General features: G+C 51.7%; 1 protein-coding gene across 1 annotated transcript in view; it reads right to left on the reverse strand.

Moving 5' to 3' along the window:
- Positions 1 to 6,438: 6,438 nt before the first annotated feature.
- LOC120861624 (epididymis-specific alpha-mannosidase-like) overlaps positions 6,439 to 20,521 on the reverse strand; it is a 35,525-nt gene continuing 21,442 nt past the window's right edge. The window contains 15 exon segments of the mRNA XM_040237332.1: positions 6,439 to 6,678; positions 7,706 to 7,818; positions 9,391 to 9,526; positions 10,658 to 10,662; positions 10,996 to 11,185; positions 11,262 to 11,372; positions 12,484 to 12,748; positions 13,091 to 13,278; positions 14,725 to 14,728; positions 16,044 to 16,113; positions 16,116 to 16,304; positions 17,254 to 17,260; positions 18,137 to 18,270; positions 19,591 to 19,694; positions 19,696 to 19,835. Of these exon segments, the coding sequence (XP_040093266.1) occupies positions 6,439 to 6,678; positions 7,706 to 7,818; positions 9,391 to 9,526; positions 10,658 to 10,662; positions 10,996 to 11,185; positions 11,262 to 11,372; positions 12,484 to 12,748; positions 13,091 to 13,278; positions 14,725 to 14,728; positions 16,044 to 16,113; positions 16,116 to 16,304; positions 17,254 to 17,260; positions 18,137 to 18,270; positions 19,591 to 19,694; positions 19,696 to 19,835 (1,896 nt within the window).

Raw genomic sequence — 20,521 nt, forward strand, 5'->3', positions numbered from 1 at the left:
CTCCTGCGGTCTCCCTTATGTTGCTCCATAAAGAAATGCAAATCAAAACCACAATGAGGTACCATTTCACGGCAATATCCAAAAGTCTACAAGCAATAAATGCTGGAGAGGGTGTGGAGAAAAGGGAACCCTCTTACACTGTTGGTGGGAATGCAAACTAGTACAGCCACTATGGAGAACAGTATGGAGATTCCTTAAAAAACTGGAAATAGAACTGCCTAGCCATGAAATTAAAAGACGCTTACTCCTTGGAAGAAAAGTTATGATCAACCTAGATAGTATATTCAAAACCAGAGACATTACTTTGCCAACTAAGGTCCATCTAGTCAAGGCTATGGTTTTTCCTGTGGTCATGTATGAATGTGAGAGTTGGACTGTGACGAAGGCTGAGTGCCGAAGAATTGATGCTTTTGAACTGTGTGTTGGAGAAGACTCTTGAGAGTCCCTTGGACTGCAAGGGGATCCAACCAGTGCATTCTGAAGGAGATCAGCCCTGGGATTTCTTTGGAAGGAATGATGCTAAAGCTGAAACTCCAGTACTTTGGACACCTCATGAGAAGAGTTGACTCATTGGAAAAGACTCTGATGCTGGGAGGGATTGGAGGCAGGAGGAGAAGGGGACGACCGAGGATGAGATGGTTGGATGGCATCACGGACTCGATGGATGTGAGTCTGAGTGAACTCCGGGAGATGGTGATGGACAGGGAGGCCTAGTGTGCTGTGATTCATGGGGTCACAAAGAGTTGGACACGACTGAGTGACTGAAATGAACTGAACTGAACTATGACCCAGCAATCCCACCACTGGGCACACACACTAAGGAAACCAGAATTGAAAGAGACATGTGTACCCCAATGTTCATCACAGCATTGTTTATAATAGCCAGGACATGGAAGCAACCTAGAGGTCCATCAGCAGATGAATGGATAAGAAAGCTGTGGTACATATACACAATGGGGTATTACTCAGCTGTTAAAAAGAATACATTTGAATCAGTTCTAATGAGGTGGATGAAACTGGAGCCGATTATACAGAATGAAGTAAGCCAGAAAGAAAAACACCAGTACAGTATACTAACGCATATGTATGGAATTTAGAAAGATGGTAACGATAACCCTGTATGCGAGACAGCAAAAGAAACACAGATGTATAGAACAGTCTTTTGGACTCTGTGGGAGAGGGAGAGGGTGGGATGATTTGGGAGAATGGCATTGAAACATGTATAATATCATATAAGAAACGAATCACCAGTCCAGGTTCAATGTAGGATACAGGATGCTTGGGGCTGGTGTACTGGGATGACCCAGAGGGATGGTATGGGGAGGGAAGAGGGAGGGGGGTTCAGGATGGGGAACACGTGTACACTCGTGGCGGATTCATGTTGATTTATGGCAAAACCAATACAATATTGTAAAGTAATTAGCCTCGAATTAAAATAAATAAATTTATATTAAAAAAAAGAAATTTCTCTAAGTTGTTATTACTAGGAAATACAGTATCTCTTGGGCAGCTGATTTATTTTAAACTCATCTTCTCTGTGGATCCTGTAACCAATAATGTTTTTCCTCCTTTTCAGCTACCAGAAAGTTTAGTGACATACCTGTGGTTCGACTTTCAAAAATTGCATAATTTATGAGTTGGATTTTTTAATGTACTAACCTTTCAGTTAGCTTTGTTTTATTTTCCTATCCTTACTTCCTCTTCACTCAAATTTGCATATCTATTTAGCTTTTTCCCATTTGTGTATTTTTGTAAGTTTTTGCAAATTCTTTTTATAGTAACAAGACAGGGCTAAACTAAATAAAAATACAGTTATCTTATTGGATATCATGGTCAATCCTAGAGCATGTGCACTTCAAAAGAAAGTGTATTCTGGAGATTTTTAAATGTAATGTCTGGAAAATATTTAGGTCTAACTGTTCTGTTGTATCATTTAGGATCTCTGTTGCCTTACTGATTTTCTGTCTAGAAGATCCGTCCATTGATGTGGGTGGGGTATAAAAGTCTCCTACTATTATTGTACTCCCATCAATTGCTCCCTTTATGTCTGTTAATATTTGTTTTATGTATTTGGGTGCTCCTGTATTGGGTGCACATGTGTTGACAAGTATATGATTTCCTGGCCTTTTGGCTAGGATCAAATGTAGTGTGGAGGCTTCACAGGTGGCACAGTGGTAAAGAACCTGCCTGCAGTGCAGGACACACAGGTTCGATCCCTGGGTTGGGAAGATCCCCTGAAGTAGGAAATGGCAACCCATTCCAGTATTCTTGCCTAGAAAATTCCATGGACAGAGGAGCCTGGTGGGCCACAGTCCATGGGGTCACAAAGAGTCGGACACCACTGAGAAACTGGGTACACACACATGCTTCCTGTGCCTGGATAGCTGTTTTCTTCTTTAGGTTTGGGAAGTTTTCAGCCATAATTTCTTCAAATATATTTTTGATCCACTTTTCCTTCTCTCTCTCTGGAATCCCATTTATGTGTAGATTGGCACGCTTTGTAGTATCCCATAGGTCTCTTATATTGCTTTCTTTTTTTTTTTTTTGACTGTCTGTCTACTGTTCTTATTCGGTGATTTCCATTGTTTTATCTTCTAGATCACTTATTTGCTCTTCGGCATTATTCAATCTGCTAATCATTGCCTTTAGCACAGTTTTCATCTAGGCAAATGAGTTTTTTAAGTTTTCTTGGCTCCTCTTTAAAGTTTCTAATTCCTTTTTATAGTAATCTTCATTTCTACTGATAGCCTATTTGAATTCCTTCAGTAATGAATTTTCTTTATCTCCTTTTTGAACTTGGTGTCTATCAAACAGAAGCAGTCTGTTTTATTGTTCTTTTGGTGAGGGGGGTTCTCTTGGTCTTTTAACTGGAAATAGTCCCTCTGCTTCTTCATTTTACTTGTGTTTCTTACTCTGGGAATTTAAGAGAAACAACTGTCCCCTGTGGTCCTGTTTTTTTCTGTAGGAGTGCCCCTGTGTGGCCTGTGTGGGTTTAATGTTTTTGGTGCAAGGGCTGTTTCTAGTGTGGATGCCTGCTGCCTCTTTCCTCAGTGTGTCTTAGCCGTTATCCCCGTGATAGAAGCTGTGACTGGTGTCGTGATGACCAGAGTCTGCCTTGGATGTTGACTGGGGGCTCCTCTTTGCTCTGTGGTTGTCACAGTCCTGTCAAGGGTAGGATCTGCTTCCTAGATGATGGAATAGAGGTTCCCAGATCTATTTCTGGGTTGTGGCATGAGGTAGGCAGAATTGGAGTGCTCCTGGATGTGAGAGTTGGACCATAAAGAAGACTGAGCACCAAAGAATTGATGCTTTCTAATTGTGGTGCTGGAAAAGGCTTTTGAGAGTCCCTTGGACTGCAAGGAGATCAAACTAGTCAACCCTAAAGGAAATCAACCCTGAGTATTTGTTGGAAGGACTGATGCTGAAGTTCCAAAACGTGGGCCACCTGATGCAAAAAGCTGACTCATTGGAAAAGACCCTGATGCTGGGAAAGATTGAGGGCAGGAGGAGACGGGGAAACCAGAGGATGGGATGGTTGGATGGCATCATCAGCGCAATGGACATGAGTTTGAGCAAGCTCTGGGAGATGGTGATGGACAGGGCAGCCTGATGTGCTGCCGGCCATGGGGTTGCAGAGTTGGACATGACTTAGGAGAGGAGCCACTGAATATTCAGAGCTGCCCACTGGGGAACACACTTTGTGGTGTTACCTGTCACCCGGTGTGCAGGATCACAAAATGTACTGTTGGCACTGCCCTTGGCCCTGCCTCAGCCAAGAGAATGTCGGCAATCAGCCCCGGTGTCCCTCAAGCATTGTTTTCGCAAAAGCACCAGTGCAGATCCACAGAATTCAGGTCCCAGGTCCACAGTTCTTGTGCACCTGGACCGGCCATGGGAGCTATGGAGGCAGCCCAGCCTTGCCTCCATGTACACGCACCCAAAAGCCCATGGATACCAAGACTGGATCCATCCCAGCCATAGTAGCACCCATGTCTACTCAGATGTCTCACACACCCTGAGTTTACAAAGCCAGCAGCAGTGGTGTACATCCCTAGCCACAGGGAGAGATTTCAACCCAGTTTCTTAAGAACTGGGGCCCCTGGGGCTCAGCTATGGTTTCAACCCTGCTTCTGCATGTGGACAACCCACCAATGCCTGTGCCCAGAGCCTGCCTAGGCAGCAGCTGGTGTTTACACTGTGAGAGTCCACTGAGGTGGTGCCCTGTTTGCTGAGAGTATCTGTGAGCGTGGGGAGAAAGAGGCTGCTATGGTGGGCCCCCTCCTCCCTTTATGCAGCATTTAACAATGGTGCTTATCTACTAGGGCAGGCTTAGGCTTTTTCCATGAACAACCCTAATTGTGACAATAACACACTCCAACCCCTTGAGGCTGTTTCCACGCAGCCAACCCCAGCCCTCTCCTTCTCTTCTAAACCCCTATGCTTCAGCACCCATTCCCTGCCTGTACAGCAGATGTGTGTCTCAGGCTGGGGTGCACGGAGTGGTGACGGGACAGTGAGCAGTCACAGCATTCTCTCCTCCCACAGCCCCTGGCAAGTACAAATCTATCTTCAACCTGTGTGGATTTGTCTATTCTAGACATTTTATGTAAATGGGAAAGTACACTATGTGGCATCTGTATCTGCCTTTGTTTGTTGTTGTTGTTTAGGTGTGACATCATGTCCGACTCTTTGCGACACTGTCCATGGGATTCTCCAGGCAAAAATACTGGCGTGGGCTGCCATTCCCTTCTGCAGGGGATCTTCCTGGCCCAGGGATCGAATCTGCATCTCCTGCATTGGCAGGTAGATTCTCTACCACTGACCACTGGGGAAGCGCTGCCTTCCTTGACTAAGTGTAATCTTTGGGATGTTCTACATCCTTTTCTATGGCAGAGTAATAGTCCATTCTGAGGATACAGCATGCTTTGTGCATCCAGGTACCGACACTTGGGTTGTGTCCACTTTTGATCACTGTGAATACACATGAAATAGTTCCTCGTGGGTGAAGGTTTCAATCCTGCGGGCACACCTCAGAGTAGAAGTTACCCTTTTCTTGTTAATAGTTCTTATATTGGATGTCCCCTGTTTCACCTGCTGTGGGTTTTTCCTTTCATCACTCAGTGCCTTGCACTGGGAGGCCCTCCTGCTCGGCAGGTGTGCCCCTGGGGCACAGGGGGAATCTGGAGTTAGACTCAGTTTGGCTTCAAACACCAGGTTCCGGGCTGCAGCTCCCTGCCCTGAATGGTGTGTACAGCCTCCCTGCTGCAGGGCTGTCACCAGTCTGAGATGAGCCTGTGAAGGCACGCAGCACACAGAAGGGCCACTGTTAAGCCTGGAGCCTGGTGATATCTGGCAGGACCTGCAGGCAGATGCATTTTGGTATCAATGTGGGTATCCCCTCTGTCTTTAAGAGAATCTTCTATCTTTGACTTTTGCAAAAGAAGGAGGAAGTATGAGCTTGTGTGAAGCTACCATCCATGGGAGGAGAGGAGAGAGAGGGCAGGTTCCAGTGGGCAGGGCAAGAAACAGGTCCTTATGCAATTTTTATTTAAGAAATCAGAACACCCCAATTCCATCCATTTCCTGCCCTTAGCCCACCAGATGGGCAGCTGTTGCCCTCATCTCTCCAGGCTGCTTTTCCGTGTCTGGGGCCCACAGAATCTGCCAAGGGCTCACTGCTCTTGAAAGTGAATGAAGAACGTCTGGATCTCCTTTGGGTGGATGGTGATGTCGGGGCCTCTGTGGGGTGGCAAGGGACGGTGTGCGCCACCTGGGGGAGCAGAGGCGGTCTATCACTCCCCTTTGGAGCTGCCTGCTTCCCCAGGTCACCACATCCCTGCAACCCCCTCAGAACACTCCTGTCTGCATTCTTTTGGCTCCCTCTATGGTCATGGACTTCAGTTGTCCCCTTCCTGACCGGATGTCACTGCCCATGGGCCTCTTTCATTTATGGCATCCCCTGACAGCTCAGGGGACAGCATCCTCCTACATTTCATTGCCAGAGCAAATACTCATGGACAGGATGAAAGTGAAAGCTGCTCAGTCCTGTCCGACTCTTTGCAACCCCATGGACTATACAGTCCATGGAATTCTCCAGGCCAGAATACTGGAGTGGGTAGCCTTTCCCTTCTCCAGGGGATTCCCAACCCAGGGATCGAACCCAGGTCTCCCACATTGCAGGCAGATTCTTTACCAGCTGAGCCACCAGGGATGGACAGGATAGAAAGGATGGGCAGCCCCATTTTACAGATGAGGGAACCGAGGCCGAGAAGGAGCTGGTCTCCCCAGGTGCCGAGCTGGAGGAGCACACCAGCAGGGGGTAGGCACATGGAGCTGCTCCCAGCTGTGAGCTCCCTCCTCCCTGTGGTGCTCAGGTGGAGCCCTGCCTTGCTCCAAGATGGCGTCAGTCATGTTATCCACCCCCTTTCCCCATAATGCTCAGACCATGCAGAGAGGGGAGGCAGGGGGTAGCTCCGTCTCTGAGGAGGAAGGACAGTGCTGATTGGTAGGCTGGGGGGTCTTCTGCAGGAGCTTTCCTGAGAGGGTGGAAGGAGGAGGCGTAGAGGGCGAGGTGCTCTGTGCTGCCACCATGCCCCCTTCTGCATTTACGTCTGCTCCCGAGACTGGTGTCAGCTTGTGAGCAAGAGGTGACAAGGAGGAAGTAATGAAGCCAGTGACCTGCTGAAGCCAGGCGGGAAGGTGAAGCTGACAGTGTCTCTGATGACAGTGGGCTGGGAGTCGGTGAGGAAAGAGACCACTCCCCACCCCTATATTCATGGCTGTGAAAGGAGGGCATCGGGAAGACACCACAGGGAGGGCTCTGGGTTGGGTTGTTGGAATTCTCTCAGATTGCAAGTATCCCTGAAGCCAAAGCAACAAGAGAGAGATTTAGAGAAATTCTCCATGAGCAGGAGACGGGTAAAGAGCTCAGATCCCCCATGAAGAGGGCAGACTGGGGATAAAGGAGGGGTCTCCGTACATCACGGGGTGGCGGGGAGGATGTGGTTGGGCTGGGGCGGCAGCAGCCTCACTTGTAGTGCGGGTCAGAGGGTGATCCAGGGGTCAGGAGGAGAGGGGGGACACAGGCAGGAATCTGGGGGCACTGACATCCATCAGGGTGTCAGGCACCATGTGTGCCTTATCAGTTGAGAGCATCAGCATCCTTGTGGGGAAAGACCCTTACCTGTCCATTTACAGGTGAGGACACGGAGGCCCAGCGCCTGGGGTGGGGTGGGGGGGCGGGGAGCAGGATACCAGGCAGAAATGCCCAGACTCACACCCTGGACTGAGTGACTCTGATCACCTACTCGATAATCCGTGTGAGAATCTTTTGTTTTCTGATCCCACAAATAACATCTGTGTTGTGTAAAAAGATTTACCACAAGAATAAAACAATAAATGCACAAAACACAGGCATGTGATAAGAATCAAAAAGTCTAGAAGAACATGAGTAGGAGGGGTTGGGGTGCCCTCATGCACCCCAGAGATCAAATCTCGTGTTTTTTTTTTTTTTTCAAGACGACCATAAGGCATCTTTTAGCCAAGGTGGCATCTGAGTCAGGATGGTCACACTTAGGGTTTGACTTGGGGTCACAGATGTGAGCATCTGCTTGTGTGTCCTGACTCAGTGATCCAGGAGCGGGATGTGGGGCGGGGGTTCCTGACTCAGCCATCCGGGAGTGGGACGTGGGGTGGGGCAGGTTACCTGCAGATTCACCGTCACAGGCTGAGACCAGACAGGGTGCTGTCCCTTCTCATACAGGTGGTGGAGCCACAGCAGGACTCGGCAGAAATCCACTTTGGTCTGTCCTTGATGGCCTTAGGGACAGAAGGAAGGTGGCAGTGAGGACCCCTGGTCTGTGCCTGGTACTTTACACACACCTCCCTTTCCCATCTTCAACCTCCCGCGGAAGCAGCTAACACAACCCCTACTTCACAGACAAGAAAACCAAGGCTCAGAGAGGGGTAGGTACTTGGTCTGCAACAAAAGAAGGAGTGAGGATTCCAACCAGGTCCAGCCGATGTTAACGCTCCCACCATGCACACAGGGGGCCATTGCGGATGCCTAGAAAGTCTTGGCCTCATTAACTGTTGTGGTCCTCACTGGGCCTGCCCTCCAACTTGCCAGTTCTCGGGTATAGTCTTTCTGCCTCTGCCCCAGTGAACAGTGGTGTGGCTTCTTGACTCTGAGGCCAACACAAAAGTGGTGTGTCTGTCATGTCGCACAGACACATGTCCCTCTAATCGAGGAAGGCTGTGTTAGAAAACAGTCTCTTCCTGGTCCCTAGTGAACAAAAGAGTAGGGCCTTCCTGCTGGGCCCCACTGGACACATGGCATAGCGGTGAAACTACCTTATACTGTGTTAGGGCCCTGAGAGTTTGGGCTCTTTGTTATTGCAGCAGAAGAGTTTCTTTCCCCCCTTCCTAATGCTGTGGTTAAGGACAGGAGCAACAGAAACAGGTGAAGACCTCTGGGTCCCGAACATGACAATGATGATAGTGATGGTGGAGACGGTGATGCTGGTGATGCTGGTGATAATGAGGACCCTGGCGATGATGGCAGTGATGATAACATGGGGGTTGTAAGAGTCTGGGAGAGGAGGAGGCCCTCTAGCCATCTGCTGCTGCTCCCCTCGCTCGGTCACTTACTTTTCTCTAGGAGGAGGGACTTGCTTGCTTAGCCCAGGCTCATCTCTCATCTCTGGTACAGGTTGCCTCCAGGAGGTGGGTTCTCAGTGGACTTTGCCTCCAGCACAGGTAAGCATGACTGCTGCTGCAAGAGATGATCCCCACCTCCTCTTCTGTGACACGTGGAGCGAGGTGCGAGAGGCCAGCCTGAAGAAGCCATGTGGCTACAGGATTAAGCCACAGCCTCCAACACCCACTTTATTAGCCACAAAGGTCGTATTTGGCCTCTGCCTCTTCCTTTCCCTCTTTATCTTCATCCTGCAGACCTCACACTGGAGTGTACCAGCCCTTGGAGGGTCTCCAGGAACAGGGGGGCAACTGAGGCACGGTCAGCCCCACGTTTGAGATGCTCTGAGTGTAAAGGGACACATAAGGTGTACCGGGGCTTTGGCAATATGATAAGCTGTTTCCTGACAGTTGTTTCCTCCACCAGAAGGTCCTCCCAGATGCCCTGCTGGGGGCTCCCCTCTGTACACAGTCACTGCAGTCTAGATGGCACCTGGGCTCCACCTGTCCCTGGCTTGCTGAGTGACCTGCCTCTCAGTGGGCCTCCGTCTCCCTATTTGGCAGATAAGGAAACCAGATGACCTCACAGAGCCTGGATGACTCTGGGGAGGGCACCTTTATCTGGTGATGGGTTTGGGGACCTGGTTGACAACAAAGAGGCAAGAGCAAGTCTGGACGCCTGAATACCTGCCTCACCTTTCTGAAGATTCTGCAGGTGCTTTGTGTGGTTCAAGTTGTACATCCAGCCTGGGATGCTGAGGATCTGCAGGTGGAGACTTGGAGGCAGCGTCACAGCTTCTTGCTGCTGGAAGCCTGGGTGAACCCGGGTAGTCTCTGCAAGGCAGATGGACAACAAGGAGAGTCTGGGCCAAGCTTCTCCTCCTGGCATTCAGAGCCCTCCACATTAAGTGGAGCTTTCCACACACATTTCATTCAATCTCACGCCTCTCCAACATGTGGCCCACACCACAGGCAGCCTGAAGCATCTGCTGGTGCAAATGCCATCTCCTCACAATACCTTGGGCTACAGTGATTGACGCTTTTGAATTGTGGTGTTGGAGAAGACTCTTGAGAGTCCCTTAGACAGCAAGGAGATCCAACCAGTTCATCCTAAAGGAAATCAGTCCTGAATATTCACTGGAAGGACAGATGGTGAAGCTGAAACTCCAATATTTTGGCCACCTGATGTGAGGAACTGATTCATTTGAAAAGACCCTGATGCTGAGAAAGATTGAAGGTGGGAGGAAAAGGGGATGACAGAGAATGAGATGGTTGGATGGCATCACTGACTCAATGGACATGAGTTTGGGTAAACTCCGGGAGTTGGTGATGGCCAGGGAGGCCTGGCGTGCTGCAGTCCATGGGGTCGCAGAGTCGGACACAACTGAGCAGCTGAACTGAACTGAACTGACAGTGATTGGTCAGGCTCGGGTCATGTGATTTGATCAGACCATTCGGATTCTTTTCCTGGCATCTCGGCTCTTGAGACCTGAGCGAGTCTCAGTTCCTTTTGGGTGGGGAGACACACAGTCCTAGAGCTGCTCACAGCTGTGTCTCAGATAGGAGGAGAAAGAAGGTCTGCAGACAGAGCAAAGCTCAGGTGACAGAAAGGAGAGAAGTGGCCTCATGAAGCGTCCAGCGCCCAAGGCACAATTACACCCCAGCCCTTCTCTGGGGTGCGCTGGCCTCTGAATAAAGTCTCCTTGTGGCTCAGTCGGATCTTCGGTTTCTCTCATGTGCCACCAGAGGAGCCGAGGGTGGGACCCATGGATGGAGCTGACCACAGCCATGGAACTTGCTCACCATGGCAACATCTGTTCTGTAGGAAGGGCTCCCAGATGCTAGGAAGGAACCACTGACTGACCCAGGAGCAGACCCGACCCTGCTGGTCCATCACATCCCCTCTCCTGGGAATCTGCCCCTGGACCTGGAGGTGGCCGGGAAGGCAGCTCTTGACATGAACACCCGCTCCGGAGAGGCCCTGAGCTGCTGTCTCCCTCCTGCCCTGGCCTCTTCTCCAGCTTCTCCTTCTATTCCACAAGAATCTCTGGGCCTGGTTGCCCCTTGGGATTCTTTTCTTCCAAACAACAGAACATCAACTGATAGCCCTTGATGTTGATTGCTGAACTCACCCTGGTTCAGGATCCCACCTCCACCAGACCTACAGGGCACCAGGCCCTCTCTTCGGCATCAATCCCTCTCCCGCTGAATCGGTTTCTGCCTGAGCTCATCTCACCCATATAGGTCGGCTCACCTCGGGGCAGGGATGACAGCTGCTCTGAGAGGAGGCCCTCTTATCGCTCAGCTCTCGAAGCAGCACTATGGGTCTGTGCTGCAGCGCCACTCCACTCCTCTGGCCAAGGTCCCTGGTGAGGGTCGAGGGTCCCAGCAGGAGCCAGAACACCGAGTGGATAACTGAGGTATCGTTCAGCGTGACGTTGACAGACAGGGCCCACTGCTGTTTGATCAACAGCCACTGATGGAGCATGACCTGCAGGGAAGAGTCATCTGACAGGCCCCGCCTGGCCTCTGGCCGGCCCGTGGTGACCAGAGGGGCCTCCTCCTACCTCCATCTGCCCGCTCCCTTGGCTGGAGATGCCGTGTGCCTGCTCAGACAGCAGCACCAGCCTGCTCTGTCTGTCCTGGATGAAGGCCGACTGAGTCATGGGGTAGTAATTCTGTGGATAGAAATATTGCCAGACTGGTGGTGATGGTCATGGGCCAGCCAACTGGGCCATCTGATCAGGCATCTCCCTTGGGCCCCCACAGGCCACAGCGGCAGCTCAGGGTGGCACTGGTAGCAGCAGGGAGGGGCTCTGACTTGTGAGATGGATGCCCTGGGATTCAAATCCAGCTCCACTGCTTCCTGACCTTACGAGCTGGGGGACTCAGGCTGCCCAAGCCTCAGTTTCCCCACTTGTAAAAGGGGCTCCCAAACCATCTCTGAAAAACTGTCACAGGAAGGGAACAAAGGCTTGTGTGTCAGTCCAGTCTGAGATAGGCTAATGGTTGCCCGATAGTAAAGGGTTCAAGCCTGGGCTGGAAAGTGGTCACACAATCCACACCCTTTGCTCTGTTGGAGCAAGATGTCCTGGGCTGAGGGCCTTGGACTCTCTGGAGCCCAGGCCACAGAGGGTGAGAACCAGCCAACAGGGATGAGAGGGACCAGAAACTCAAGGAAGACAGAGCAGGGAGGGGCCACATTCCCCACTGGAAGGAGAAAGAACTAACATGGATTGAGGCTCAGGAGGTGCCCAGCCTGGCACTGCTCCTGGATCATCCCAGCTGATCGCACAGCCTAGGGAGAGGTTACCCCCTTTCCCAGGAGAGCACTGAGGCCCAGGGAAGCCAAGGGACTTGTCCCATGTCACGCTGCTGGGGGCAAAGCATCTCAGAGCTGAACTGATTTCAGAAATCAGCCTGTGCTGTTTCCCAGGTAACCAGGCAGTGGCTGACTAAGAGCAGGAAAGGAGGGTCACCCCCGCTCAGGCCTGGACAGGCACCATCTGCTTCATCCTCAGAGCAGTCCCAGCGGGCCAGTCATCTATAGAGGAGGACACGCGGTGCCCACAGTGGACCTCAGGGACTTTCCTCATATGTGGGGGCACCAGAGCTCCGACCCCAGGGCTGAACAAGCCTGGGTCTCAGCCCCTAACGGCACACATGGGCGACAGAGGTTCTGGGAGATGCTCTGGAGGCCTCTGCTGCTGGAGCTAAAGGGGTGTCTCCAGCCTCTTTTGAGAGGCTGCCTCTCTTTTCTGCTCTGTGGGCACTGTTCCCACGGGGTACCACAGGATGTATCCGCGTGATAGTGTTCCCCATGTACTGCTTGTAGGCTCTGTGCCGCATCTGGTACCCATTGTTGTCGGAGTAGAGGACCCGCCTGGTGTCGAGATCGGTGCTGGTCCTCAAGATGGCCTCGTGGTTCAGCTCCAAGGGGCCCACAGTGTACTCCTGCTCTATGCGATGACCCAGCAGCTCCCCATCAGCGCCCGGGGACCCGCGGGCCAGCCGGGAGTAGATGGTGTACGCGGGGTTCCTGTCATTCACCGTCCTGGAGGAGGAGCAGAAGAGATACGTCAAGCTGGGGTAGACTTCCGGACGCCCGTCCCTCCTCCTTTCATTCCTCTCTTCCGGTTTCCCTCCCTGCCTCCTTCTTGCCAGGCAGGGCCGGCAGAGGGCCTTTGGGGGCAAAAGAACAGGGAGAGCCCACTTCACCAGAGGCACTGAGCAGCTGGCTGCTTCTGGGTGGCTTATTTCTCTGCATTAATTAAAACACAGGAACGGCTCTTGTGTGTATATCGTTGCTGGTTTCCCAGGTGGCTCAGTGGTAAAGTCCCCCACCTGCCCATGACCACCTACTGTGTGCTGTGCACAAGCAGAGGGCCAACCTCACCTGTAGAAGCATTGCCAGATCTCGGTCAAGAGCTGCCCCTCCAGGATCTCCATTTCCACAGCCGCCCATGCTGGCTTCGCTGTACCATTAGGAGCAAACACGTAGTTATCGGAAATGGATACCTGACCCTCATCACTGTTATCGTGGTATTCCATGAACTCCTGGGTCACCTGGATGGTTTGGTTACTCTGCAGAGGTGGAAAAGAGAAAAGAGTATGATTGTTGTGGACAGTTTCTTCCAGGAATTCTTGTGATGGGATCCAGGCTCAGAAGGCCTCTATTTAATATTAAGACACCAACACGGAACCAGGAGTGAACAAAAATAACTTCCTCAGAACCTATGTGACTGTCATGAGGACCCTCAATGAAGCTCATGCACTCAGCTTGGACAAAAGCTCCGTGGACTCACCAAGAGCCCAGGAGGTACAGATTTTCTCCCTATCCAGGAAAGAATCCCGCAGGAGGAGGGGAGAGACGCTGCAAAACACGCTCCCGAGAGCATAAGCAGAGGGTGTAACATGGTTTCAGAGGCTCTATTCCCACTGCTTTATTGATTAAATATTTATTTATCTATTTCTGCTTTATTGACTATGCCAAAGCCTTTGACTGTGGGGATCACAATAAACTGTGGAAAATTCTGAAAGAGATGGGAATACCAGACCACCTGATCTGCCTCTTGAGAAATCTGTATGCAGGTCAGGAAGCAACAGTTAGAACTGGACACGGAACAACAGACTGGTTCCAAATAGGAAAAGGAGTACGTCAAGGCTGTATATTGTCACCCTGCTTATTTAACTTATATGCAGAGTACATCATGAGAAATGCTGGGGTGGAAGAAGCACAAGCTGGAATCAAGATGCCAGGAGAAATATCAATAACCTCAGATATGCAGATGACACCACCCTTATGGCACAACTCTGTGGGCACACAAAATAGCATATACATGTACAGCGTGTAACGTGGTGACTTGTATGGTATGTGAAATATATCAACATGCTTGTCATATATGAAAGAACAAAGGCCCTCCTCCAGCAAATGCCCTGAGGTGGTCTGCACACATGGTGGCTGCCCCCCTCAGGTCTCTGCACAGGCAGGTCCTTCTAAGGAACCACTGTCCGCTCATCTGTCCCACGGACTCCCTCCAGACTGCAAGGCCTCAGGCCTGGCTCTGGGTGTCTCATCCTTGCCAAGCCTCCTCTGAGCCGCCCTCTCTCTATTCCAACAGGCTTCCCTCTCTGACTGTGTGGCAGGTGCTTTTGTACCCCTTCTGGGAGGTGAGGGAGCCCGATAAGAAGCACACCTTCCCTCACCTGAGCCCAAAGCACCTGAAGACACACAGGGGCCAGGCAGATGGACAGCAGGACACTCCTGGGAAGGGCTGGGCGGGGATGTGGCTTGGGTGTGGGGCACCCGTGGGTGGGCAGAAAGGGATGGCGAGCTGGAGCTGGCCCTTCAGGGGCGTCCCAGAAGGGGCGTGGGGCCTGAGTGATGACGGAGCCCAAAGCCGGCCTGCAGGCTTCACTTTTCCCTGCCTGACCAGGGAGGCTCACATGTGCTGGGGTTGTACCCCACTTCTCCGGCTCCCCCACACCCTCTGCCGACCTCTCATGTGGGCTGCAGTCGGCCCTCCCTACCTGTCTCATGCTCTCCCAAGACGTCCCTGTGGACTGACTGAAGGACAGAACTTCCCATGAGCCCCACTGGGGGCGCAGTCCTGGTCTGAGCTTACAGAGCTGCTGGCAACTGATGGGGCTGAGCTCCAGGTGACGCTCGTCTTTCTCACGTCAACACCCCGTCTCCCTCCCCTGCAGTCTGCCCCCTTTCTCTCTTTCCTTCACCTCACTTTCTAGCCGGTGCTCCTCCCAAGCTACCTGTTCTCCTGAGTCTTCTTCCTGTGAGGAGGTCACAGGAGGAAACGGAAGTGGGTGTGTTGGAAGAGGCAGTGGAGGAGCAATGAAAACTGCCTGGGATGGGAACTGAGGATGGACAAGGGTGGCTCCAGACTCTGGGAGCCAACTTTCCCCTGATAAGTGACCACATGAGTGAATGGATAGATAGACGGAAGGATGGATGGAGATGTGGAGGGGTGGGTGCAAGGATGAATGTGTGGTGAGTGGATGGATGGATGGGAGGGTTGGTGGATGGATGGATTTTTTGTGTCTCTCAGTTTTAAAAAAATTTACAACGGCTACGCTTTTTCCATGGTGAAATTTTCAGCGCACCCCCGCCCCCCGCCCCCCGCTTCTTTTCCTGTGGAACAACATCTTTGGAATGAACAAGTTCACAAAAGGTTTTCTTGACCTGGCCCAGTCTCACACACTTCTCCAGCGTCACAGTTCAAAAGCATCAATTCTTCAGCACTCAGCCTTCTTATAGTCCAACTCTTACATGCATACATGGTTACTAGAAAAAACATAGTTTTGACTCTACAGACCTTTGTTGGCCAAATGATGTCTCTGCTTTTTAATATGCTGTCTTGGTTAGTCAGAGATCAAACCAGTCAATCCTAAAGGAAATCATCCCTGAATATTCATTGGATGCTGAAGTTGAAGCTCCAATACTTCAGCCACCTGATGCGAAGAGCTGACTCATTAGAAAAGACCCTGATGCTGGGAAAGATTCAAGGCAGGAAGAGAAGGGGGTGGCAGAGGAAGAGATGGTTGGATGGCATCATTTACTCAACGGACATGAATTTGAGCAAACTCTGGGAGACAGTGAAGGGAGGCATGGTGTGTTGTAGTCCATGGAGTCATAAAGAGCTGGACATAACTAAGCAATTGAACAACAACAACAAGACTCACACACCTAGAAATAGAGCTGGTTACACAGCAAGAGGCTTCACCACCATCACATCCTTGACATACAAATGAGGACATGGAGACCCAGGTGAGGCATTACCTGCCCAGGTCCTAGGGCACTCCTGGTCTCAGAGTCAGCAATGGCTGCACCTCACCTCTCCCAGATGCTGTGCATCAGGTTGGTGTCCTTGTCCAGGAACATGGTGTGGCAGTCATTCCCCACATGCGTCTGCCCACTTGCCTACGATTTGTCCTGGGTCTGCGGCCAAACTGGTTGGTGCTGTCCACGGAGGCCCCAGTCTCCTGAGTGTCTTTCTGGGCCCTCCTCATGGGCCTGATGAAGTAATACTGGTAGCAGAGTCCTGGGATTGTGGTCAGCACAAGCAGGTCATAGGCAGATGGCGTCTTTTTGAGTTCTGGACCTGCGAGTCTAGAGGGACAGGCTCACATGATGGATGTCACAGGGGGAAGACATCTCAGTCTCCTTAGCAACCCTGGGCTTACACACCTCCTGGATGGAGTGCTCGCTCCCCACAGGGGCAGCAGGGTCATCCATCATTGGGCTGAGCTGGGCTCCCCTCCTGCATCCTCTCTGCTCAACAGGGTCCTAGCCCAGGCCCTACTCCCTCCTCCTTCCTTTCCCCTTTGGGGCTGAAAAACCAACGTCCCTCCTTTCCAACTCTCCCTGCTGTTTCCTGCCTCTGAACTTTTGCTCACACTGTTCCCTCGACCTGGAGGGCCTCCTCTTTGGAGGGAGCTCTCTTATCTCTTCATCCTCCAATTTCCCAGAGGAGGGAGGTTTTCAGGATTTTCCCCATCTCCAAGTTATTTGACTTAGGGATGGGATGAGGACTCTGGATCCATGTAGGGAGCCCCCTCACTCTCCAGAGAACGGGTCCCATCTCTGGGCTGTTGAGGGTTTTGTGGAGGGGGCCAATTAACAAGCTCATGTTGCTTCTCACCACCTCCAGCCTGGTTGTTCTCTGAACTAAAGCAGACACAATGTCCCCATGCATACCCCTCAAATTGTCCTGAAGGCTTACCTCCACTACAGTTATCATCCGTTACATTCTCTACTTTCTAATTTTGTTGCCTACTTGGATCCCCCTGCTAGAATACTAGCCCCCTGAGGGCAGGGACTTTTGTCTGCTTGCTTATTAAAGTTTCTCCAGCACCTAGCGTAACCCTGACATGCAGTAAGTGTTCAATAATATTGAATACATTTATTCTTAGTGGGTATTGCCTTTGGGTGGGGAGAGGGGATGTTGTGTGTTGGGTCTTCTCAAACAATATCCTTCCATCCTCCATCAACATGAGACGATCTTCCTCCTGTGTCTCAGCTAAGTGCTGGTTCCTGGTCATCACTCTGTATCTTAACTGTCCATTTCTGTGTCTGCTTCCTGAACCCCAAGTGACTCCAATGTCCAGTACTCAGCTTGAGGCCACATCACAGGTAGGCATTTGGAAGTGTTTACTGAATGGCCAAGTGATGGCAGTATCTCTATCGTCTCCACAAGGAAGGATTGGCTGGGGATACATAGGGCACCCTCTGAAATCACTTTCAGGTCCTGGTTGTGGACAGAGATGAGGAGGGACCACACGCTTACACTGGATGTGGGTGTTGCAGAAAGAGGTAGCTTGGGCCCAGCCCCTAACATGGCACATCCATAGTGATCCACCTTTAAGATCCTTTATGCCTTTCCACACAAGGTGGAAATTTACGAGCATGTGTACTAATTCATTTCAATTATGTCCATCTCTTTGCAACCCTACAGACTGTAGCCAGCCAGGCTCCACTGTCCATAGGATTCTCCAGGCAAGAATACTGGAATAGGTTGTCATGCCCTCCTCCAGGGGATCTTCCCAACCCAGGGATTGAACCCACGTCTTCTGAGGCTCCTGCATCACAGGCAGATTCTTTACTGCTGAGGCACCAGGGAAGCCCAGAAATTTATATGAGAATATATATATTCCCAAAAGAGAGGCAGGAGGTGAAGCTTCCCATGCAGCTTAGATCACCCTGAGATGTTCTAAGGAGGCGACAGAAGGGACTTCTGGTCATGTCAGATGCCCAAAGCCCAGGGTCAGTCCCCTGGGTGGATCTCACTGACCCTAATGGACAAGTGCCTCATTATGGTGATAGCAGAGTTATTTTGTGATCATGTCAAAGTCTCCCACTTCTAGGGGTCCCTGCCTGGATCAGAGACAGCAACCACAGGTGCGGCTGAGGCAGGATTCCCACCCGTACCTGTGCAGGCACGGGGTTGCCTGTCTCATCTGTGAGGTTGACCTTGGGGAAGTCCACAGTCAGGGTGATGATGGTGGTGACTGTCTAGGCCAGGGGATTATAGACCACGGCAAAATGCCCCCCAGGCTCTGGGCCTGCACACAGACAAGAGGTTTTACTGCTGACACCTGACATACTCCACACATCTGGATGCCCCTTGGAACAAGGGAAACTGAGGCCAGCGAGCCCGGCCCTGCAGATCCTAGGAGAGTGGGACAGGCTGAAACTTGGGATCAGACATGCAGCCCCCTCTACACTGTTCATACTATCGTCCTGATTCCCAAGCGCAGGGGTGGAGGGAGCAGCCCTCCAGAAGCTGAGCCCTCCTTACGCATCTCTCCCATCAGCCCACTTTCCTGGTGAGGACGGTGAGGCCGTGAGAGGTAGCATCGCCTGCACAAGATGACCCATCTCTCAAGGCCTGGCTCCAGAGCACTTGGCAAAGGAGGGGTGGAGAATTCTCTGGAGCTTGGAGGGTCAAGTTCAATCACCTAGTTCAGCGCTGGAGGACCCTGCGATACTGACCTGGATACTCCATCCGCTCCATACACCATGTCCCGCCCCCCCACCATCTGTCCTTTCCAATGACCCCCTGATCCCTGAACACCCACACTTTCCAGCCCCTGGCCTCTGCCCGGGCAGCTCCTATGGCAGGATGCCTTTCTGGGGTCCCCAACTACCCCTTGCCTGGGGAGCTGCCCTCCTGAGCCCATGGCAATGGAAAGTCCCACCAGCACTGAATCGGACCCCAGTTCTAGCTCTCTTTCTGAGACCATCTTCCCCTCCCAATCCCAGTCTCTGTGGGCAGGGGCCCATCTGCTGCACCGTTGGTCCCCAGGACATTTCCCAGGTGTGAAGGTTGGATGGGATTGTACACAGACACAGAGGGGAGGGCGGAGCAGGTTAGGTGAACAGTGAGGTCAGAGGGGGAAGGCATGGTGACAGACAGCAGGCTGAGTGTGGACCCCTGCAGAAGGTGCAGCAGGCCTGGCACCTGCCCAGGGAGACCAACTTGTCTTTGCCCAGGATTTGCAGGGATGAAGCCCATCAGTTTCAGACAAATGGCCTGATCAGTCACTTTTCTTGTGTGAAACTGTCATAGTCACACAGGCTGGTCAGATGGTGGGCCTGACAGGATGTGGCCCCAAGCTGAGCTCGGGAGGGACCATGTTAGCATTTACTCCTCCCTCTGGTTGTCACATCACCCCTTCTTTGTTCACAGAGAAGAAACAGAGGCTCAGAGAAGTGACTGCCCCTTGCCAACTTTCTGATGAAAGTAAGAACTACATCTGGGGTTGGGACTCGGCGTTTGAAGCCCAGTGGAACAGGCGTCTCCACAGACCTCGAGGTTCTCTTCTTAGAAAGGGATGGGGACCCTGCCAGGCCTCAGGATCCACCACTGGGGGCATGCTTACCAGAGAGGGCCGGGGACCTGTCCTGGATGGTGGGGGCCATCAGCTTGCGTACCCCCTGCATCCCGGTGCTCAGGTGCTCCACAAACATGTCTCTCACTTTGGGGGTGAGTCCCTGTGATGGCGCAATGGTGCTGGACCTGGGGCCCCCCCAGAGCCAGAAGGAGTGGGGTCAGGACCTGCCCCTGCTCAGCACCTGCTCTCCTGGCGCCCACTGGGTACTGGCTCTCCTTCCTTTTCAGCAGGTGCTAATGGAGAAGGTGGGGTTCCTCCCACTTTACAGAAGAGGACACTGAGGTCAGATAGACTGAGGAACTTGCCCAACTTTTGTTTACCTTGATCTGAATCTCTGACCTGGGACAAAAAACAGACTTCTGGAAGCAACCCCCATCCACTACCACCCCCAGCTTCACCTCCCAGGCCTAGTCATCCCATAAGTGCTGCTAACCTGCTCAGACACGCTCCATACATGACCTTGAACTTGTCTGCACTGAGTAGGGGTGGGATTATCTTTTTCCCTGAAGTGAAACTGAGTCACCATGGGGTGAAGTGACATTTCTGGCCACTCCAGTGGAGGCATAAGTCAATCTGCTTCACCCCCCTCCACACAGTGACTAGTCCTGCCAGCCGTTAATTCCCTTTGGGTGACAATGAAAGTCATGGTCAGGGAGGCCCATCTCTGATTGGGTGAGGACACAAGTTACAGAACGTCTTAGATCTCAGTTTCCCCGTCTGCACAGTGAGGGGCAAGTGAGATGGAAATTAGTGAACAACTTCCTTTGTAGCAGCTACAAAGCCCACGGGCTTATGTGTTAGGTATATTATTCCATTCAATTGGCTGCCTTCCTAGGCAGACATGTGGTTCTCATTGTCCAGGGAGTGAATTGGGCTCAGAGAGGGAAAGTCACTTGCCTGAGGCCACACAGCTCAACTG

Source organism: Oryx dammah, unplaced genomic scaffold (genome assembly GCF_014754425.2).
Source record: "Oryx dammah isolate SB20612 unplaced genomic scaffold, SCBI_Odam_1.1 HiC_scaffold_3, whole genome shotgun sequence".
NCBI classification, from domain to species: Eukaryota; Metazoa; Chordata; class Mammalia; order Artiodactyla; family Bovidae; genus Oryx; species Oryx dammah.